The 24768-nt window shown below is 36.8% G+C and overlaps 1 protein-coding gene across 3 annotated transcripts in view; it reads right to left on the minus strand.

Moving 5' to 3' along the window:
* The window catches only part of NKAIN2 (sodium/potassium transporting ATPase interacting 2), a 531845-nt gene that overhangs the window by 76857 nt on the left and 430220 nt on the right, over nt 1–24768 (minus strand). For all 3 annotated transcript variants that reach the window (XM_069010855.1, XM_069010854.1, XM_069010853.1), the window contains exon 4: nt 5286–5486. In XM_069010855.1, the coding sequence (XP_068866956.1) occupies nt 5286–5486 (201 nt within the window). The remainder of the gene's footprint in view (nt 1–5285; nt 5487–24768) is intronic.

Genomic DNA, 24768 nt, shown 5'->3' on the forward strand with positions numbered 1-24768 from the left:
AATAGATATGTAATTCTGTTACACTTATCTTCAAGGCTGATCTTTAATTTGCATATTTTCAGAGTTTTGATCTACAAATGGGTTTTAATTTGTTGACTTTTGCAAGAACAGACTTGTGGGAATGAGGGCAGGTCATGCATAATCAAAGACTAAAACAAAGACAGAAGGACGATGCAGAGAATCTGAGCTCCATTTCTGTATGAAATGCAATTACCATTATAATTTCCTTGTACCACACAAAGGCCTTACTGTACTGGGTGTCCTCCACATTTAGGGGCTTTTTGAAACATTCAAGAGATCTCTATCTATGCAAATGGTACAGTCTTATGAACGGAACATGCAAAATTTAGGCATGCTTTTCTCTCTCTTCAGCACTTGGGAAGAGGAACAGAGAGATTAAATGTCTTTCAAAAGAACATTGTGATAGACTTGGAAGCAGCACCTTCTGACCTGAACCACAGCTCAGGGCCTGAACTGAAAAGATTTTCACCTTCTCTTATAAGACAAGAGTTCAATAAAAAGTGGAAATGAAGAAAATTGTATGTAGGCTCTGTAGGTAGAATTAGACATTGATGTGTGTGGGTGCTTGAGAAACTGCCAGCTTATAACCCTTTCAGCTGTATGACCAAAAGGCTGGGATGCACGTGCTATTTATGCACAGAGCCAATGACTACCTTAAGCCCTGACAGGACATGCCAAGATTAGCAGTGGTGTATAAATGCACCTCCCAAGCACTGCCCTCCCCACTGTCAAGTGGCAGCTATACCTCCTATTTTTTAGAGGTGGCAACTTTCATTCAGCCTCCACTCTGTAAATCCTATACAGAATGCAGCTCAAATTTTGATTTGCAACTGCAAATCAAAGCCCCATTAGTACCACTGACCTCATTCTTTACCTGGAACAATTCTCTCCAGAGACCAGTCATTTAAGTATATCTATCCTTGATAACCCAGTAGGCCTGAAAATGAAATAGCTTCTCTAATGCAAGCAACAAGAATCAATAACCTTTAAACACGTAAGGACACTTTATTGTCTGAAGTGTATGGGTATATGAGTCATGCCATCACTAGACCAGTTCATTTTGATAATTTGTAGACACAAGGACAGGCAGAATTGTGGTCCTTGCAGAGCATGTTGGATGGGCCAGATGCTCAAGACATTGGAGTTCTGTAAATGAGACTTCCCTGGGAGAGGAGCATTGAGTGGAGAGTAGCACAGGCTACGTTAAGGGTTATTTTTGTCCAACAAAAATATTCAATTAGCTATGGCCAAAATGATGCATTTTTTCTGCATGTATCAGCAAACCCTTAAATAGCTGTTGCTGTCAAAAGGTGATGAAGCTAAGATCTCACTTTTGCAGATTCAGCTATGATATTGATCAAGAACTGGGGAGGGCAGGAAATGAAGGAGCTGTTCTGTGGATATACAGAAACACAGATTCACAGAATTTTTAGAGTAGAAAGGGACCTCTGAAGATTACCTAGTCCAACTCCACTGCCAGTGCAAGGTCACCTAGAGCAGGCTACACAGGAACACATCCAGGTAGGCTTTTCATGTCCCCAGAGAGGGAGAATCCATGACCTCCCTTGGGCAGCCAGTTCCAATGCTCTGCCACCCTCAATATGAAGAAGTTCTTCCTCAATGTTGAGATGGAATTTCTTGTGTTTTAGTTTATGGCTATTGGTCCTTGTCCTGTCGCTGGGCACCACTGAGAAGAGTCTAGCACCATCCTCTTGGCACACCCCTCTGAGATACTTATATGTATTCCAGACCCCAGATTTCACAGAAAGCAGAGCAAATGCCACCCTTAGGAGTTCTGTTCAACTTCATACAGCTGCATACTGCAGGGCATGTCCACAAAATATGTTTTATTTTGTAGCACTGCAAGCCTGCAAAGCTGAACTTATGAATGAAATTCCCCTCCCTTGAGTTTTCTGTTTTTCACTCTGAACTCCTCTCTCTTTTTAACTTGTAATATGTAGAGATAAATTGCTAGCAATGAGGCACAGTCTCAAAAGAGACAAGTGGGAGGTACAGATATGGAGAATAGAGTAAAAACTGACTTAACATGGTGTGTGGCACTGAGATTTTGGTGGTGTACCACTTCAGAGAGGCAACTACCACAATAAATGAGTAAAAAATCAGTGTAAGATTTTCAAAATAAATTTCCATAAGCATGAAAAAACATCAGACAGCAACTTAGCAAGATGTAATGTGCTGACATGGGAATGGCTAGAGGACAGACATAAATATGCATTATGTGGTCTTTTTTTTACATCTGTGATACAAGGATTGATTTACTGATAGGCTCTACAGAGGCTTTAGTCTTCTACCACCATCACCCAATGCAGTGAGTGCTCTGTGACATGGGACCAAGGAATGGTTGTGGCAGCTATGTGCTCTTTATTATCACTGTTTATTCCAGCTGTGTTTTGCATACAAACAAGCTAAATACACAAACTGGGACAATCCTTTATTTATCAAAGCATTTTCTTCTACACATTTGTTCTCAAATAATTTTTGCCTGTTTTGAAGTTTTTCTAAACTGTGAGCATTTTGCTGGTTGAAGTATAGAGACTACCAAACTGAATTTTATGTTACTTCAGTGTGAGCTAAACTAGAAATTTTGTCCAATTATTAATCCTGAGCAAAATATATGCCTCAGCAGAAAGTGGCAAAATATCTGTGCATCATCACATCTATCTCTCTTTTCTATTCTAAGGCTGGTATTACACAATGAACACCACCACTATGCACATCAGGAACTCCCCTGACTTTCAGGATTATGTAACCTTCTGGTTGTTTTAATTGCTATTTTGTTTAAGCAGTAGGAGAAATTAAAATTGTCCAAAATTTTTCACTCTTAAAAATCTAAAATCTGTATTGACTTACACAAAATTAGCAGCAGTATTTGTATGGTGGACGATCTGGTGCTGTTTGCTTCTAGGACACATTCCTCCATGGAGAAAAGTTCTCTTGGAGATGTAAATATTCTGCACTTCATCAGCAGAACATCTGCCTCCCATCCTTGAAATATTTTACAGCCTACCATAAGACTTGTTTTTAGAAAGTACAAACCGAGGGGGGGAGGGAGGGGTGTGTAGTTTTATCTTAGTTTTATAGTTTTTATCTTGGCTATCATGCTCTTTCCACTTTCCAAGCAAATATCACATCTATGTGAGCCTAACCTTGGGTAGTTCCATTCCTTGTGAGCTTACTGGCAAGCTGTACAAAATACACTCAGTATAATATTTCCAAAGGCTGACAAAAGTGGTCCTCAATGAAGCTGGATGTCTACTACCTTTTATCTGTAGGCAGTAGAAAGCATCCTTAAAAATGTGCTACAGTGCCACCAGTCCGTGAAAAAGCCAAGAAAAGCATTAGCATGATCACTGTCATGAACATACAGAAATACAAAAAGAAAACAAGTAACCAATTTGTAGGTTGCTATTTACAGTTTTGCAGATAAAGTACAAGATCTGTTTAAGTGCCCATAGAGGAAAATTGAAGGGAAAGATTAATTTCTTTCTAATAACTGGAGATAAATCTGATCTAACGCTTGGTTTTGTTAAAGCTAGTTTGCTGAAAACCAAGCACTATCTGCTCTTCTTACTTTGTGTTATATGTCACTGAGCTGTACCAGTTAATTCCTGTTTTCCATTTAATCCTTTTAATATGGGAGTGAATTTACACTAGCATTTCTATTAGAAAAAATGGCCTCAGTGGGAAATGTGAAAGTGATGTAAACAGTAGTCAAGCACTAGGTTTGGAAAACTGACCCATACTTACGCTGTGCAGCTCTTTACCTGTGATAATCACATTTAGAGTAATGTGAAGGGAAATATAACACAGATGTAGTTAGTTACAGCTAGCAGATTACTAATGGTTTGTTATTTTGAACCATTACTCTGACTTGAAAAGAATGAGCTTATCTGAAAACGCAGCTCTATTTCAACACACAGAAAAAACCTTGTTGCATCAGGAACAGAACTGAGCTTGAACTACATATACCTTGTGTTCCTTGTTCATCATTCATTAAAATAAAATTAAAAAAAAAGGCAGAAAAATATCCTGGTTATCTGTTTCTGAAGGCTTGAAGGTATGACAGCTCTGCAGAGGGATCTGAGCAGGCTGGATCGATGGGCCAAGGCCAGTTGTATGAGGTTCCAAAAGGCCAAGTGCCAGGTCCTGCACTTGGGTCACAACAACCCCAGGCAGTGCCACATGCTGGGGGAAGAGGGGCTGGAAAGCTGCCTGTTGGAAAAGAACCTGAGGGTGCTGGTCAACAGTAGCTGAATGCAAGCCAACATGCCCATGTGGCCAAGAAGACCAATGGTATCCTGGCCTGTATGAAGGGAAATCAAGCTTGCACCAGGGAAACTTTATGTTGGATATCAGGAAAAGTTTCTTCACCAAAAGGTTTGTCAAGCACTTGAACAGGCTGCCCAGGGCAACAGTGGAGTCGCCTTCCCTGGAGGTATTTAAAAGATGTGTAGATGTGGCACTTAGGTACAGGCTTTAGTGTTGGACTTGGCAGTGCTGGGTTAAGGGTTGGGCTTGATGATCTTAGAGATCTTTTCCAACCAAAATGATTCTATGAAGCTGTAATTCCGTGAGTCAAGCTTGAATAATAAAAAGCGATGGGGAATAGACAGATGGAAAGCTGACCACTATTTGGATAGTTGTGAGCTCCATTATACATTTTTTTCCCCCAAGCAAACAGTTTTCATTTCTTATAAATTTTCTGCAGTACAACAGTGGATTCTTTTACTCCTAAAAAAGATTTAAGATCTCTGGTTTTGATTTTCATAGAAGTGTAACTTTTTCGGGGGGGGGGGGGGGGAGGGGAGGAGGGAAAACCTCTCCCATTGTAGTCTAGTGTCTATTAATTAATATGGTTGAAGACAAATTGATGACATTTGAGTCCTGTCAACTGATCACTGAATCTATTTTCACTGTTGGTTTGTCTTTTGTGTTCAATTTCATATTTAATTTGCCTTTCACAACAATAGGTGTAACTTGCTGTTATGTCACAGCTTATATATTATAGTATCAGGAAAACAGAGTGTGTCATGTCAGTAGTTCTTAGCACAATAATAAATGTGTATGTTGAAACTTTTTGCATGCAGGTATCTTGAACTGGCTGAATGACGACTGAGTTTCACAGCTAAACTAAGACATAAAGCCAGGGTTTGTGAATGAATGCCACAATCATCCACTATTCCAGTAATGAAAAGAAGAAATCCAGAAAAGGTGGTAGAATTAAGTTATTTGTAAACACTTACTGCAAGGAAGATCTGAAGAGAACTGTGAGCCACTTCTATGTACTGATATTCAAGCAAACACCCCGAGACAGTGATATAACGATGATCCTCTGGTGCCCAGTCTGGTGCTGGGGTTACTGAGGTCACGGTGCAGCCCGGCCCATTCTCCATCCACCAAGAACGGTGCATTGAGATGTTAAAGGTCAGAATGAGATCTGTTTCCTGCAGAAAAACATGAGAAGAATTAATGTGTGGGGATGGTACTCTGGTATCCAGTGCCTCAGCAAGAGATTTCACAGCACGCACAAAGAAGCAAAGAGCTGCAATAAAACTGCACTGTCACATGAAAGTTAGCGGAGCTTGCCCGCTGCAAGGAGAAGTAGCTGTACCTTGTCAGGTGGAAATGTTTTGGAGCAGAAAAATAATCCTGCAAGCCAGGATCTGTTCCTAGACATCATGGCAGCCTAGACTATAACACTCATTTCTGTTGATGGCCCATTTTCAAGTGGACACCATAAGGATTGATGGCCCATGTTTTGTTGGTCTGATGTACCAAACTAGACAAGAATCCCCTGGAATCAAGACTTCATAGACTTTAATACACACACAACTGTATATCTGCAAGTTTTCTCTCATGGACCCAGTGAAGGAGACCTATGGTAGCTCTACTGAAATATTGGAAAAGATTGAAGAAAAAGATCCTGTGCATTTACTTGCAGGCAAATCTCTTTACAACGTCTCTCTCTGATTTCTAATTTCCTAGGAGCCTGTAAGGAAATAGTAAGGGTTGCCTTGTCTAAAGACTGTTTGGCTAGTTAAAAAGGTGGGGCAGAGGCGTGCAACCTTTAACTCCCATACACCTAGTGTGATGGAGTAACAAGTCAGCCATGCTTTCCATTAGGATTGCATTTATAAATAGTTCATAAAGGATTAATAAATTATTAATATACATCATAAACAATACTACGGATATTGCTTTCATAAATTATATGTGATTGCATATTACTTGAGGGTGTTACACATAGCTATAACAAAACTATGGACTCTATGGATTCTGTAATAGCCTACAGTGTTTACCCAACACATTATAAATAATTTATAACTGTAACCTCATTGTAAAATGTAACTATCTAGTCTGTGTGCACATGTGCTCAGTCATGCAAAAAAAATTGCCTTTAAGTAATGTCTTTGCAGAACCAAACTCTCCCCACACCTAACCTACATTTTTTTTCAGCCTGTTGATGTCATTAATAATTAAGATTCTCATAAAGATTTTAAAATGTAACTATTTAATTAGGCTTACTGCGCCAAAAAGAATAGAATGCTATTCTGTAGAAGATAAGTTGTAGCCACATTTTCCTCCCTTCAAAACAGGCGTTTTTTCAGTCCCACTTATTTCCCCTTTTTTCACTAACTCATGAAAAGGTAACTCCATCTGGACAGGTTTTGGATAATATCACATGTCAATCCATCTGTGACTGCACTTGACACTGCAGTGTAGCTTAATGTTTTTTCTCTAAGTTGCAGTTCTTTACCAAAAGCATGGAAATTTGGTACATTAAAAAAAAAAAAAAAAATCAATTGCTACCCTGCATAAGCACACACAGCTATCAGATGGAAGGAAGGACCTTAAATATGCTTGCAATGAAAAATTACCCTTCATTCTCACAACAGTCAAATCCAGCAAATAATGAGCTGTATGAGGAAATTTAAAATGCTTCATATGAATTTAATCATGCAAATAACTTCAAGCATTTGAAGGTGATCAAAGCAACAGCAACTATTTCTATAAACAATATGAATTTTGCCCACATATATATGTTGATGTATGGTTACAAGTCTTCATCCTTAACAAACCTCTCCTTTCATTTCCCTCAATGTGGATCCTTCCCTACTAAAGCCACTCTGGAAAATGTCGGCCATGTGTTTCTTGGAAATGGGAATTTTTACCTTTCACCCAAGCCAGAAGCTTATTTTTCTTTCTGAAGGCAGGGCTGTTACAACCCCTCGAGTAGAACACTGGTCTTCTCACTTGGTGTAAGAAGTTGAAAAATTGACATCTTTGGAGTAACTTTGCTTAAAGTAATAGATTTATTCCTCAATGAATAAAACTGGAATCCATCATGCTATTGTCAAAAGAACTTTCAGCCATTTTAGTTACCACAGAAAATTCTAAACCTCTAATTTCTTATCAGAGATGCAGCACAAATGAATAGGACTCATCATCTATCTCTATTTTAGAATTTGTAATACCTTGAGAAGAATCATGATGGACTAAATATATTTTACAAAGTGCAGACTAGAGATGAAAAAATGTATTCCTTGAAAAAAAAAAGGGATAAACTGGCTTGCAGGAAGTGAATATTTGTTATGCATCTGCTAGACGAAGTGATAATAGATCAGGAGGAGCTAAACATAAAAATCAAAACTGGGCTCCGTGGGTAGAATATAATTTCTCTAAAGGCAGCTATTTTTGCTTACAAAGGGTGCAATAATTAAAAACTTTACTAGTTAAAAACACAAGTAAATTTCCAAGTTACATGGGAAATATAATTACACACAAAAATATTTGTAATTACATATGTAAATAAAACTTTTCAAAATCTAGCTTTCTTCCATGCCTGAATTTATCCCCAGATGATTTTTTGAAATATTTTCAAAATTCCCTTGCCTTCAAATCATCTTTTGCAGTTAAGTTAAATGCTGTGATTAGGTCTTGTTTTGTTCAGGAATAGTCTTTGAGTGCTTACCAGTAAAAAAAATAATAGAGATCTTTATCAGATCTATATTCTATTTCTTTCTCTGAATAATCAGTAAAACGCTATTCTGTTTCCTTTGGTCATAAAATATACCCAATACCTGGCATAGAAATGTTGTATTCCTTAAGTCTTTGTAATTAAAAAAAAAAAAAAAAAGTCCTACTGAAAGCTCAGCTTCAAATCTTACAGAACTTTGAATCATGTGGTTGAGAAGGCTTTCAAGAAGCAGCTGTTATATACTGAGCCAGTTAAGGAAAGAAGGTCAGCTTCAGAAAGCAAAACAATAAGATATGAAATCTGGTTCTGGTGAGGTTTGACACCACTCACGGCTCAGGTCCAACTTGGATGGATTGAGAATGACGATGAAATAAAATCTTGAGAAGTCAACATGTAAGTCACACCTTGTAAATTTCTATCCCCGAAATATGTGGGATCAGAATAAACATAGAAGGGGCCTATTAACTACAAAGCTGCTGCAGAGTTAAATCTCAGGTATAAATTGCCATGCGCTTTGAACTTGCCTATAACCTTCAAGCCATGTCCCCTTACACACAACCATATCAGCAGAGCAGTTCCTGTTGCTCATTAGTGAAGGTCACCCAGCTTATGAAAAAGCTTCCCTTAGTGAGAAAACACTTAAGGACTTGAGTCTCCTTGTAGGACTGTGGAAGCCAAGAAGGGGATGATGTATCTATCATTAACAACTCTTCTACTGACAGCATTTAGAGCTATTTTTGGACAAACTCTGCTTGCTATTTATTTTGTTCACTGTTTGAATACAGTTCTAGTGGACACAGACAAAGTCTACACTGGAAGCTGGGGATTTATTATACTCTCTAGTGTATTTGCCGTCTGTTTTCTTTTCAACATCTGTGGCTCAAACTTTGTTCAGGCAAATGCAGAGAAATGGTCTGATAAGCCTTGAAGCTATGAAAACTAACAAGAATTGTTGATACACATTGGGCAAGCCAATATGTTGTTGTTCAAAGTCTGTATGTCAAGGAAGATTTCATTATCCTAAATTCAACAAACAGCTGCTTCCTTCGTGGACATAGAAATTCATCTGTAAGGGTTTTACTGCTGATCACTGTGCAGCTTTTGTAAATTCTGCTGGTATTTGTAAAGCTTGTTAGGAAAACCGGTGCATTAAAGTAGATTTTCATACTCATAAAGGAGAAAAAAACCAAAGGAAAATACTTTGTAGGATGTCTTTGCTGACATTCTGAAAATGTGCTGGTATTTGTAGTGGTCAGGAAAAGTACTATGAGATTAGACAGAGTTTGGAAGTCTCAGTGGCTCAGATTTCTGAGGTTAGTGTATGAGACATCTTCAAATTATGTCTGTAATTTTATTTCAGCTTAGTTGGTAAAGAATTTTGAGCTCTGATGGTCTTGTGCCTATGTTTAATACCTTAGCAACATTTTCTGGGGTCAGCTGCCCCGTACATAGTATTTTTTGGTGGAGGACAGCTAATGACAGCATATGGCAACAGAAAGCTTTGTAAAAGCTGCCAGAAAAAGAATACAAGCTTTTTTGTAATCAGACACAGCAGGAGGACAGCAGTGCTTAAAAGGAAGGCAGCTCTTTGTGTGTTGTATTAGTACTAGTACATATTAGTAAGTGCACTATCTCTTAGCAGAAATCACAATATATTAGTGTTTGAATGATTTTTGTTGGTTTCACCTTAGAGAAGCTGACTCCAAAGAGTGCCATGAGAAAAAAAGAGACAAGAGTGGTTCAGGGTGATTCTCTTTGAATGTCCAGGAGATCTTGCAGACTCAGGGAAGGTGAATTGTACTGACTTCAATGGTTGTGGCTTGCTGTGTCTCAGGAAATAAGTTTCTTCTATTTCTCTAATTAGGAATTGCTGAAATATGTGCAAACCTGCCAAGCTTCTGTACAACTTTTGTTGAATACAACCATGTAACCACTTGTTTCATTTATCAAACTCCAACTAGCAAGAATAGGCTGCTTGGAGAGTGAATGATCACGCAAGGTTTCAGTGATAAAAGATTGTGGTCTGAAAGCATTTGTAGTACTGGATGCCTAGGTCGCACAGAGGCCTCTACAGGCATTTTTTTTCTTCTGTTATCTCACTTTTCCACTAAAACTAACTCCCACCAGGCAGTACCATTTTCTCATGCAAGCAGACTTTTTCCTGTCTAAAGAAAAAATCTCTCCTCACTGAAGAACCGAAATAGAGCCTACCAGCTATGTTTTTTTTTTTTTTTTTGTTTGGGGTTTTTTCTGTTTGTTTGTTTTTGGTTTTTATTAGCTCAAAGTTGACATGCAGAAAATAATTATTGTACAGTTACGCAGGGAAAATGGATATTTAAAGATTTTTTTTTCTATTTTGTTGCATCTGAATTGTGTTTTTTGCCTCCCCAATTTTTGTATGTGTGTGATGCTTTCTCTTTCATTTGAATTTTTTTCAGTAATCTGGAATTCTCTTCAATTTCCCCTTCTAAAATAATTTTGTACCAGAATAATTTAAAATTGGTTAGAGAATCTGATATGTGTCATTAATCAGATAAGGTTTAACCAGTTTGAATCTACACAACTGATATACTTCTGAAGTTCATCAATGAAAACTGGCAAAAATTGTCCCACTGATAGCTTTTCTCAGTTAGTATTCTGTTAAAATACAGAATATAGAATTATGTTAAAATACACGTGATAGTATTCTGTTAAAAATGCTACTAACATATTTTAAGCTATTTCCAGTGTGCCAGTGTATTTCTGAAGGATTCAATGAATTAGTTATAAAGTTACCAGCATGATAGAGATAACTCAGATGTCCTGATTTTCTTCTCTAAAATGAAACTAGGATGCTATATTAATAAAATACTATCAACAATCCTCAAAAAGCATAGGCCCTGCTATACAAAGACTGACATTGTCAATTAATATTCTACGACACCTGTCAATTATCTTCTGAAGTTATTAAAGCTACAATTAATGTTACATTAATTTATATCTTCATATTTTTCTAGTAATTAAATATGTACATTGACAAACCTAAAAATTTTAATCTGCTCTGTTTCTACTCATTAAAAAAAAAGATACCTGCTAAGCTCCAGCATATTAATTAGTTCAGTGGCATCAACATATTTTATTAACATCTTTCTTCAAAAAGTTTCTATCTATTTAGTCCTTCAATTAAAATATCATAAAAGGGGAGTAGAAACTTTCAGTTTATATTGCAAGGTTACCATAATTATTACTACTGCATGAATATTACTCTTCTGTGAATATTTTTTCGTATTTAAACAGAATATTTTTAGAGTGTTCTGGACTAAGATCCATTGAAATTTCTCTTGTGCAGAACATGAGAATTTAGCCCATCGCAGTAGCCCAATGTCATTTATCACAAGGACTGAGAATTGCAGTCAAATAGAAATTTTAATTTAGCTATTGCACATATTTAGTGAAGACCCTGAGAACTATAATTTTTGTAATTCTTGGAAAATGACTTTCTGGAGGATGTAAGCTTCTGATAAAATATACTGAAATGGAAAGCTGACTAGAGGCACTCACATCCCACAGTAGTAGCTAATTCTGTGGAATCTTATTTATTTCTCACTGTGCAGTAACCAAGGATATCATTCTGCAATTGAGAAAATTTGTTTAAGGAAATTGAGTTAAATATAATACCTTGTTTTGACAAATTGCCATTTTCTGACAAAGACATCTTATCTCCAAGCTCTGATAATGTGAGTGTGCAGTGGACAGTTTTCCAGGTGATCTAGATTGTTCTGTCCCTGGGATTACGAAATCTCCAAATCTCATTAAAACTTATGAAAACTAGCTTTTTTTTTTTTTTTTTCTCCAGCAAAAGACAAGTCTATTTTAATTGTTGGATTAAACCTGAAGGTACAAAACCTTATTTACTTGTGTAACTAGAAAATTATGATCTCCCAGCTACCTTAAAGTTTCTGCTGTGAGGTGGAACTGAATTGCCTGATTTAGGGCATTGATCCAGTATTTTAGGTGATTTCCACAGGGTTGTGGCACATGGTGTCTACTCCCACACCAAATCTGTGTCCCATGAAACAAAACTAGCAAAGAATTTTATGATTGAGCTAAACTCAGTGTGGTTCTGGATCTCTTTCTGAAGTGAAGTGAATGTTCTGATTGCTTTCCAAACCCTGGTTAGTGGTACTGAGCAGAAAATGCATGATTATACTGCTTTCCCAATATATTACTACCAGTTTTTTATGGGTAAGACATCACGCTTTTAAAGATGTTTAGTTCATTATTCTCTTGAGACTGTTTATTTCCCCTTATTTTTAAATCAGTAAAGGAAGTATGTCTCCTGTCTTGGTTTACCCAGGCTAATACACAGATCAATAGTGCTTAGAATTTTCAGACACAAATATACATAACCTCTTAATTCTGAATAAAATCCCTCTAAGCACAAGTTTTGCCCAGAATGAAAGACAAAAACTTTCATAACAATATTAAGAGTGATAGTATAAAAACCAGATCTTTAATGAAAGCTTTCAGGTGCACAAGTATGGCTCTGCGCACGCGTACGATTGATTTACTACAAATTTTAAAAGGTTAATAATTAGTATATCGAGCAGGTACATCCAAAAAGATACCACTTGCCCCAGCAACCCACCCTTGGGTCTGCCCCTTGGAGTTGCTCCTGGGGCTTCTTTGCCCTATTTCTTATTATGTCTTCTAGTGCAAAACAGAGTGTCCTTGTTAGAATTCCTCTTCTTGAGAATAAGACTAAACAGAATTTCAGGAATGTGTTAGAAAGGGTTAGTTTATTGTTCTAAAATGTGAGAGAAAGGGCAGGAAAAGTACTAGAAGCTATATAACTATGTATAAACAGTCTACAAATCTTTGAGTATATGAAAAATATACAAAAAGCAAAAATCTTTAGGCATCACAAGGACATCTTATACTTGGATTATATCCAAAAGACAATGGAGAGCTTCCAGTTAGTTGGCATCACCATTCTGAAGGCTGCAAACAGAAAGGTCTAGGCCTTGATTAAAATTGCAGCATGAAATTAATATACTTAAAATTCATTCCTTTTCTAGAACAAATGGCGTACCAAGTTACCAAACCATCTCAAAAATACTTTGCTTGATCATCTCTGTCCAAGGATAAATTTTAGTATGGTCCAACATTTAGTAAGGAAGGATGCAGAAGTGTTATGACGTAGAACTTAAACGTCAGAAAGTTTACAGAATGTAGGCAGAAGGACATTCCAGCTGATGCAGTTTGTTCAGTGTCCCCTGCTGTTGGTTGCTACTTAGTGTTAGGTACTGTAAAACAAAAAAAGCACGTGTACAGTGATACATTTATGTTTTCTGTTTCTTATCTTTTAGAATCTAAATAATGATCTACTGCCTATAGGGTGTGCAGGAAACAGTCAGAAGACTTTAATGGAGTTCTAAGATCACAAAAATGGCATTGCTGTCCCCAACGCAGTCTTAGGAAAAGTGAGAACATTGTAAAACAAGAGGGCTTCCTAAAATACCAGGCTGAGGAGAAATACGTTTGTGTACATTGTGCTCTATAGACTAAGCATTTCTAGTCAGTGGTGATTTTATAAGCATTAAGATCTCATAATAATTAAAATGAAGCCTAGATAAGTGAGAAAATTACTAAAAAAGAATGTGGAGTCATCTTTCTCAGTTTAATTCATATCTATTCCAAAGTGAATATTTTCAAAAGGATTTACTTCTGTGGGGAGGTTGCAATGAGCTAAAGCATCAATTTAAAAAGCATAGCTAGTTCACACAACCCACTTGCACTCCCAGTGCAAAATAAAATATCCAGATTTAAATGGTTTGAATTCCTCTGAAGTCAGTAGAAAGGACCCAGTTGAAACAGTGATAAATATTCCTGAAGGATTCTGAAAAGCTTGTTTTGAAACCTAGATAAGATGTTAAGCAGCACACCAGCCACAGACTGATTATCAGGAAGCACAGAAGGGGAAGTGTGGGCTCTCTCCACGTAGCCCTTGAGCCCTGTTCAAGAAATGGTATGGAATAACTGTACTGCATCATCTACTTCAGGGTCTTTCCCTGTAACTTACTCCACTACTGACCAGGCTGATAGCTGTCATTATCCACAGTATTAGATTCATATCTGAAGCTGTACAACATTCGTGTACCTTGCAAATTTGGGCCAGTAAAAGAAAAGTCAGATCTCTGAAGAAACATTGATACATGCCCAGCACGATGTGCACAAAGCCTGCATGTAGCAGACTTTATTGCAACCCTGCTGAATATCTAAGGTTTCTGACCATTAGTTTAACACATTTTACTCCTCAATATGACTTTTACCAATTTTATGGGATTGTACAGCTGTAATCCATCAGGTGACGTAGTAAAACCTGTGTCACGGTTCTCAATGCTAATGTGTGATAAGAGCTACTTTTGCTTGAGCTTTACTTACCCTACAGATTTAAAAAAAACACCTTCAGTTCCTGTCTTAAAGATCTTATTCAATTTTTTAAACAAAAAGACAGCTGTCACAAGAACACGTTACATTGAACATGACTCTGATAAACTTTAGTTCATAAAGTGTTTATTCATGTCCTTGAAGGTGATGATGGCTATTATCAGAATACCTAAGGCTATAACAGATTTGATAAATCAAACTCTTTTCAGTTTACATGAACTAATTAATTTAGCAGTAGGTGAAACTGCTCTCTTTGTGGTGTGATATCACGTCACTCAACATGGACCACAGATTAGTTTTATTAAAACTAATATGATTATCCAATACTGTCATCTAAGCCCAGAAATAATAAGGTCTAACTGATCTTGAACAGAGTGAATTATGGATGTGTTGTGCATTGGCTGTTTCCTGTGTTTGAAATTTTAACTGTTTTTAAGAAAAAAGGTATACAGTTTCTCCTGTTCTAGAACTGACAATTTTCTTCCTCCTTGCCTTGCCTTGCCTTGCCTTGCCTTGCCTTGCCTTGCCTTGCCTTGCCTTGCCTTTTTTCTTTTTCTTTTTTCTTTTTTCTTTTTTTCTTTTTTTCTTTTTTTCTTTTTTTCTCTTTTTTCTTTTTCACTTTTTCTTCTTTTTCTTTTTCTTTTTCTTTTTCTTTTTCTTTTTCTTTTTCTTTTTTTTTCTTTTTCTTTTTCTTTTTCTTTTTTTCTTTTTCTTTTTCTTTCTTTTTTTCTCTTTTTTCTTTTTCTTTTTCTTTTTTTCTCTTTTTTCTTTTTCTTTTTCTTTTTCTTTTTTTCTTTTTTCTTTTTTTCCTTTTCTTTTTCCTTTTCCTTTTCCTTTTTCTCTCTTTTCCTTTTTTTTATCTGTACCTCAGAAAAAATTTTGAATATTGAGACTACTATGGAGGAAATAAATTTTTAACCTAGTTTTTGCTTTCAAAATGAAAAGAACAAAAAAATGAGCTACACTCTGGAACATGTGTTTCAACATTTTCCTAGGAAAGTGTTAAAGTTTTCCAGACTTGAGGTGCCTAGGCTGCATTTGCAAACTGAAAAATGTTAGCAGTCCCTCATATTCAGTGGCAGGAATATGGGTTCAAATCCTTGAATCAGAGATGAAAAATAAGCAATTCATAAACTTCTATTCTGACATTTCAAGTCTCATGGAAACAGATAAAAAGAAACTTCATCACCTACATTAATAAACAAACTATAATGTTCAACAAGCTGACATTAGTAAACTTTCCAAGTGGGTGTCCTTTCCTCTTGTAAGGTACTGCTATGACCTGAAAATTCCACCACTGTAGTAAACCACAGCCTCCTAAGGACAATTCAAAGCTATTTAAAAAAACTCAGTGCATAACTTTGGATAAATGAATGGGTTCTATTACATTTTCAAAAGCACCCCCTGAGGAATAATCTTATGATATCATGCTAGGGTTTTTTTTAGCTAGCATGAAGGAAAGCATCTCATGTACTGCAAAAGAAACTGCAGCAATTTAAATCAGTTAAGTCTAATCCACAGGTGAATAGCCTGTCCCTCTTTTGCATGTTGTCTGTGTGGCATATAAAGCTGTAAAGCATAATGGATTTATAAGAATATATGTGCTCTTACATATAATGCAAGAACACCTACATTAAGATGGCAAAATCACCTCAACAAAAAGATCCATTATTTTGCTAATCTTATACTTAGCACCAGTTTGTACAACATACATACCAGCCTGTATGATATACATAAGATGCAGAAAAAATATGCAGATTCAGTGTGTGGCATTATGGTTTTGAACTGAGGGTGCTATTAGGTGGTAAAAAAAGTAATTTACCAGATATCACACTCTTTCTTTCTGAAACTTTTTACAACAGCTTTTTTTCCCCATGATTACTCTTTTCTCTTACACTTGAATATTTTCATCTGGTGTTTTGTAGAAGATAGAGTGATTAACAAATAACTATGTTATTTAATGATGAAACAAATGCTATTTGTCTTGTATTTTCCAAGGATAGTCTTTGCAGAAACTTTATTCTGTTTTTAAGAGATTAATTAAAATTTATTTAAAGAGAAATAATACAGACTGATTAAAATCTAATCAAACTGCTTTACTTCATGTGTTAAATGTGTAAGAGATATTTTATAAAAGACAGCACAGCAAGCCCTGCTAATTGAAGAGTAGGATGTAGTACCTGGCAGGCATCCTTAAAAATTAATTCCTAGATCACCTATGTTTTAATGCCAGTTCACTGACAGTTCACGTCATCTGTCAACTTCACTGTTGCTGAAGTTATGTTTGGATGCTTTGCTTCTGTTTGGATGCTTTGCTCCGTCTCTCAGGGCTGTGGAAAAGGGAAGATTGTCTTTCAGTTAAAATTTACATTGAGTGTTCCCATGAGTGTTTGAATGAATGTGAGGGGTCTCTGGCTCTGCTTTCAGACAGGACCATCAGTAGTTTGCTCCCTTTCCAATGAGAATGGAGCTCTCGCTGTGGCTGAACACTGACTGGCAGGGGAGCAGCTCTGCAGAAATGAACCTGGGAATGCTGGTGGGTAAAAACTGGGCTGTGTTAGGTGGAATGTCACCAGCAGGTTGAGGAACGTGATTCTTTGTCTCTGCTCAGGGTTGGTGAGAAAACACCTGGAGGGCCGGTCCAGTTCTGGGCTTCCCAGTATTAGAGACACACACAGAGTGGAGCCAATCCAGTAAAGGCTTCTAAGGTGGTTATGGACTAGAGCACAGGACATTCGAGGAGAGGTGGAGGGAGTGGGGCTAGTGCAGCGTTAATAGCAGAAGGGTTGTGAGGATGCTACGATGTCCTGGGTTGCAGTGTATTCTATTACCATCCTCATGAGCAGTGGAAATCAGGTGGGGCAGTGTTTCCTTGCCTCCTTCCCCCAGACTATCTTGCTGTTAATGGCCCATCATTGTCCTGCTGCATGACTCAGAGATAACTCCCTCCGGACCATCTTCTGTTAACGAGCCTAATCAACACTTGGCCTCATGACTCATTACCCCATTGTGAGATGCTCCACCCAGAGGGAGGAACCAAGCATCCCATCGTGGATATCATCTGGGACTCTGAACACCAGAGACTGGCTTTCCACTGGATTTCCAGAGGACAGGAGCTACACAGCCACCACTGGACTTTCTGAGGAAGAGCAGACCCCTTCTACTACAGGATCACCACTTCAGAGGATTGCAGCCACCATTCCACCAGACTGCTACCATCACCCTGCCTAACAGGGACTCAGGTTGTATCTTGACTCTGTCAGCGTTTTCTTTTACTTTCTTTTCCTTTTCTTTAATTTCCATTAAATTGTTATTCTGACTTGGTGCCTCCCACTGGCTTGTTTTCAAACTAGCACATACTACTACTGCCCATACCAGTAACCATAACCACTGAAAGTGAGAGTTTAGGGAATGCAGAGGCAGCCTCCTCTCACAGGTCCACAGCAGAATGACAGGAGACAACATGAGTTGGAACACAGAAAATTCCACTTATTTTTTAATATCTTTTTAAACCATGAGAATTTCTAAATACTAGAATGGGTGCCCAGAAATGAGGTAAAAACTCCATACTTGGTAATATCCAAAATTTGACCAAAAAAGGCACCCGAACAATGCTATTTAATTGGCCCTCCTTTGAGAAGAGAGTTACACAAGGTGACCTTCCAACCTAAATAATTTTGTGATTTAATGTGTCTTTCCTTGAAGACTTAGAAGGTTGTTGCAGTCCTTCAAAAAACAAAATCCCAGCCAATCAACGTACCAACCAACCATGCAAATCAACAAAAAATCCCCAACCCCCCCAATTACAGAAGGGATTGTCTTCCTGAGGCAGGAATATCTATGAGCTATCCCTCAAAATCCTACTGTAACATACTGGGGGCCATGGTAGTAGTGAAAGCACCTTACTTGGGAAGAAAAAAATGAAAATGTGCAAAAATTCAGGAAGTTTATTTCAAGATATTTTCTGTCTCTTGCCTTCATTCCTTTTGAATCATATCACAGTATTTCAGTGTTCATATTTTACTTGCAAGAATTTCCTACTGGCTAGCTAAAATTTACTTAAGAAAATCTCTTCAGTATCCAGCTCTGTACTCAAAGACCCTCCAATCTCCAGCCAGGATTAAGATGAAACACTAGGAGCAATGATCTTTAATGAGCATAGCTTGAGAGGAGTACCTAGAACAGAGCTCTGTCTCTGTAGACCAAATCAGTGATTGAAAACTTTATTTAAGAAACTGATGGGGAGTAGATTTACCATTCTAACTGTAGTGTCTGTGTCAGTTCCTTAAACTGAGTTTTGAGGAGCTGATTTAGCCCAGGGAAATGGAGCTATCTGGTTGAAGTGTCTCTTGGGGCTGCTTATACTAAATTTTTTGTTTGTGTTTAGTGGTAATGCAGAATTATACGAACTCCACTGTCAAGATGTTAGAAGATTGATGCTTTTATTACTTGGACTTGGAAAGCTGGTACACACAACAGAACAGTTGCAGGGAGAAGAATGATACAAAGAGCTCTTTGATTTCCTGGTGCTTAGGAATATTGCAAAATGCTGTGAATTCAAAGAAGCAGAGTTCATGTTTTTTTTCTCAAAGAATAAACATAGCATATCTAATTTAATAAATTTAGACTGTATATCTGCCCAATGGAAGAACATATAAATTTCAATAAATAATTTATTTTTTCAGAATCTATAGAATCACTTCACTCTGAAATGCCAGCAATACACCACATGTGCTTTGTCTTTTTCTTTGGAGTAAAACTCTTATAAAATACTTATGAGAGGGATCTTTTGTTTACATAAAGACACATAACTTTTATATGAGTATCGTTGATTTTTTTCTTTCCTGAAGAAAGAATTCTTTCCTGAATTCCCAGGACCAAAGCAGTTTTCTACAATGTGCATTAGTGCAATTCTGACTTCACTGATTCACTGAGAGTTGAATTTGCCCAGAGAAGGCAGCATTAAAGCCTTATATGCTTCCAATCTAAAATAAATGCTTTAGTTTAACGTGAAAGATGAATCTATAAAGTATTATAACGTTAAAGGCATACATCTCTTAAATAAATAAAAGGATCTAATCTCAAAAATGAATGGCAGAGTTAAGACTGAAAATAAAGATTACATGGTTAAGTCCTCAAAGGCTAGGAAATGACAAACTGCTTGGTTCTGCCTTAGTGTACCTCAGCACTACAATAGAGTATTAATTACACACAATTTTTTATTGCCTGGGCTGAGCGCACAGCATCCTGTACAACTTCATCATTAAGCTGCCATGTAATTTTCAGTCTTTTAACCTGTAGAGACTTACAGCTTAATCCAAGATAACTTCAGAATTTCTTTCTTCTTTTTTTTTTTTTTTTTTTTTTTTTTTTTGGTACTGGAAATAATTCCATTAAATTAATGGACCTTTCACAGCATTTGTGAGATTAAATTTATTACATTGAGACCACATATTCAGATAAACATATTCCAAGTCATTACTATATCTTACATATATCTGGACCCATTAATATATCTTTCCTTATTGATGGTAATATGGGTATTTTTATATTCTGGGTATGGTTTTCCTGCTGAGTTTGATAAATATACTGTGATTCCTTACCACACTAAAGTGAATGTCATATGAGACTAAGTTTAAAGTTGTCAAAACAATTTTTGTTCTGACCTATCCATTAAACATTCTGCGAAAAAAGGAAACTGTATCCAGAGGGAAATTTCACTAGTTAACATCCATATTGGAAAGAAATATGAAATGATGCTATGCTGTGATCTGTTCTGGGTCCAATACTGATATATTTTAATTAATTATGTGAATGACTGAAAAGAGGAAAGGCTTGTTAATATATGATACTGGGAGATTGCAAGAACATTTTAGGAAAGGACTGGCATTTAAAATCATCTTGAGAAACCTTAGATTTGTCCTGCAAAGTGCTATTCAGCAAGGATAAGTTGGAAAGTACATTTGTGTTGAAATATACAAACACAATATGGGTAACAAACTCCTGGACGTTGCTCTTTCACAAGGAAAGGGAAAGTTATCACAGTTCACAAACTCTCTCTAATATTGGCAGGGTTTCAACTCAAAAATCTTCAAGAAAAACTGTGGACTAGAATGAGCAGATGTCTGAAAACAACATATGAAGAACGATAGAAGAAATTGGGGTTTCCTGGCTCAGAAGCCTGGGAGCATGACTGGGTGTTTTGAAGTGAACTGAGTAACTTCTTTCCCTGGCTGTAATGGAGGTACACCATCACTGGCCCCGGAATTCGACTGCATTGCAAAGAAATTGCAAAGAAGATAGAAATTAGATCTTGTGGGAAAAAGTTTCTGAAGCCAAAGGAGAGGAAAACACTGGAGAGACCTGACTGGGGAGTCTGCTTGATCTACTGTTACTGGCATTTAAGAACAAAATAGAGTACGTTCTGTCACATTTTCATACATATTTAGGCTGCTGACATGGACTAATTGACCTACTGAGCCATTCATCAATGTGTATCTATGATTCTAATAACCCAAAGCACAATCTGGGAATACATAATATTTATAAATATGTAACACTTATCACCAGTCATCCCACTGAGATTTGATATATTTAATATAATAATTGGAAGTACCCAACATGTAAAGCATAAACACAACTGAATTTAAATATAAGACCTTTCCCTGGAGCTTTCTAAGGGATATGAGCAGTTTTAATGCAAGAAAAAGGAACCTTGTTTATAGAAGTAATTTTAAGGGAATGACTCTCTATAAAAATTTTCTCCTTTCTTATGTTCCCAGCTTCTGCTAGGATAATCCCTATAATATTGCACAGTCCATGCAGTGAACTCTTGAAATAGAGTATGACCTGTAAAAGCTGGAATGCATTTCCCTAGCTTTGGCTGTCTACTTCTGAGCTAGTTGCCTATGGACCAATGGAGCTGAAAAGGTACTTTTCAGGTATGAATGATCTCAAAAGGTGTGGAAATTTTCTTCAGTATGAGGTGAACAATGCCTTGCAGTCCTTTGGCTTTAGAGCAGCTTGAGATACTAATCCAAATGTACATATCTTCAACTCCATATGCTTAACAAATAAACCCAGAAATATAGATGAATAAATAGAAATCAGATTAAAAATAAATAATTATAAGTCTATCTATCTATCTATCTATCTATCTCTATATATAACCTGTGAGCAAACTGCATGTTTTCTGCAGATAGATGTGATAGGAAGGTACTTCAACTAGAAATAGTATTAATATGTGGTATTGGAGCAAATATTTGATAAGCTGGAAATTCCCTCATGAATTTAAAAAAAAATTTTTTTTAGTTAAATATATAATGTGGCATTTCCTTTGGGAGAATACTGAAGTCCTACTTGAAAATTAAGAAGATTATTCACTTTGACACATACATATGATTCCAAAACTTCTGAAGCTTTTTGGAAACTTGGCCTTAACCAGCTATGAACTCATGCAGCATGAAAAATTTGAGGACTCTGATACAAGGTTCCTGGGTGTCTGCAATACTGGAAAACTGATTTCCAAATTAATCAATTAAATAGTTGATTTATGGGTGTCTGTGACCTCCAGGAACTGTGACAGTGCTGTAGGAAGTTCCCACCATACTGCCAGCATTTTGCCATGAATGTACCGCTCTGGATTAAAATTCCAAACTTCAAAACTTCCCCATTGGAACACCATGTTATCTGATAGGTACCTTATATCCCACCCCAAGGCTGGAAAGAAGACAAGAGATACTGTGAGCATAATAATATCAAAAACTTCCACAGAGTTATTTTTTGGCACCACTGAGTTGATAAAGTAACCAAAAAAAAAAAAAAATTACAGGCAGCTAACTTTTACCTAATTCTGTAGAGAGGAATTGATTTGCAACTGAAACTACAGATGCAATAAAAGGAAACAACAATGACATTTAATACACCTAATTTCTGTTGGGTTTTCTTTTTTGACAGCATTATCTTGAACACAAATGTTAAATTGCCACAAAGAAAGTGAGGTCATGAATTATCAGTTATTAAAAAATCTCAGATACAGAAAAAAAGCAACACAAATGAAATGTGCTGAAGTCAGAAATAGCTTGTAGTATCATGGAGGATATTTGTTTCACGTATTATTCAGAATATTAAAATATGATCTCACTTGATTTAGGGTCTTTAAATTTACATCTGCTTACAAATGAAGTGGTCCTTGATACAGGCTAGATTTCGCAAAGGTGAGCTAACCTGTAGTTAATTTAGTCTGTGCTAAGTGAGACAGCTAACCATGTGTGGAAGTTCAGCTTTCTTTGTACAAATCTGAAAGTTATTTTTCTATTTTCAAATTTCAGATGACAATTTCCATAACTGTTAAGTCCTGATTTCCTACTCAGTATTATTCAACTTCTTATCTGCCATCATACCAGTTGTCACCTTTATTCTGAATAATTCCAGTGTCAACTTCCTTTGCTACCAGCTGTAACTACCAGCCTGTTTTCATGTAACATACCTGTGATTGGTTTAGATCCAGTGGTTCTTGATCCCTGCACAGAGTTCATATACTTTTGAAATATCAGCTATTTCTCACTTCAAATTAGACATTAATCATTAGATGAACATACAATACAAGCTGATTAAAGTTTATGATTACTGTTCTGTGTGCAAGGGTCATGTTCTGCAACTCTAAATCAGTCATTAGTGGCAGTATTTGCTCAATAGTCATGAACATTTTCACTGGATCTCTGGATGTAATTCTGTGTAATGGAGTTTCTGATATTACCACTGAATGATGAATTGAACAATCATACTTTGTATTTTCTAGTGAAATTCAGCTATTGCTTTCTTAGAGGTGTATTATTCCTCTGATTAATTGTCTTGGGGTGACTTGACGTTGTACTCCTTATCGCTGCACTATGCCCAGAAATTAGTATATATGCCTTTCTATGCCTTTAAACTGAGCCTGAGAGGGGGGAGAGACACTGAGGGAACTTTCTAAGCAGTTTGTTTTCATGTTTTCAAGGACACAGAGATAGAGATGGCTCTGTGTTCAGCTGCAGCAGCAGAGAGAGAGTGGGGAAAGCACCCTGCTTGCTTTCGGCCAGTTTTTCAGCTCCTTTTTCTTTCTCTGGAAAAAGATGGAGAGTCGAACTTTTGTTTTCCTGAGACTTTGTTTTTTCTCTTTTTTCTCTTCTGGACAGTTTCAACATCACAACCCATCGGGAGGAATTTCCACCGAGGCCTTGGCTCTGGAGGTGGGCCCACCACCCCGTCCCAGCTCCAAGGAGGGGGAGAGAGAGATCTACGGAAGGACTCTGAAATTTTCCCAGGTTTTTCTCTCCACAGCGAGAGGTTCTATTATTTAGCATCATTATCCTTTTCCTGTGTGTTTGTTAAATAAATAGTTTTTATCTCTTTCACTTCCCTTCGAGGAAAATTCATTTTTTCCTGAACCTGGTGGGGGGATGGTTGTGACCTGCCTTCTCTCAGAGGATGTATTTCCAAATCTGCCCAAACCAGCACATTATTACAGAGCAATGTATATTCATTTGCCTTAAATAAAAACTTAATCATATTTTCTTTCATCAAGAGCATATCTAAAACATTTTCATTCATTGTATCAAGGTTTTTTAAAAAATGGATAGAAAAATAAGAACAGTATGGAATCTGTGAAAAGTGTTTCTTACTGTGTTATTGTTGGCAAACCATAGTTAAAGCTATCTTTATTTATCTGATCTCAGATTTAGAAATCTATTTTTAATTAATCTATCAAGATAATGAACCTGTTTCCTTAGTTTAGTATGCAGAAAGAGTATAAAACTTATTGAAAATACTTATTAGCAAACTTCCTGATTGTTAATGTGTTCAAATCATCACAATTGGATCACTAAACAGAAAACTATAATTTAATGGGAAATCTATTTAAAATGGGATTTGTCATTTTGCTCCATTTACTTTAGTAACATTTGAGTATAGGAGTATATGCTGGCCTGTAAACTAAAGGTCTGGTAAAATAACTCTGCAATCTGACACTTGGCAAACCTCGCAATCACAGAGTATTCTGAGGTGGAAGGGATCCACAAGGATCATTGAGCCCAGCTCTTAAAGGAATGGGCCCAAGGATTGAATCCTTGACCTTGACATTATTAGCACCGTGTTTTAAACAACTGAGCTGTCACAACTCAAAGAAGAGGAAGATTACAGGTCATATGGATATGTATGATGCACATGCAATATGTACGCTGAAAACAGAGTAGAAGGACCACTCACCTCTATATAAAAAACCAAACCAACACTGGTATATAAAGTCTCCTGTAGCACATCTAAATTTAGAGCAGAATCTT

Source organism: Aphelocoma coerulescens, chromosome 3, assembly GCF_041296385.1.
Source record: "Aphelocoma coerulescens isolate FSJ_1873_10779 chromosome 3, UR_Acoe_1.0, whole genome shotgun sequence".
In the NCBI taxonomy this organism is placed as follows: Eukaryota; Metazoa; Chordata; class Aves; order Passeriformes; family Corvidae; genus Aphelocoma; species Aphelocoma coerulescens.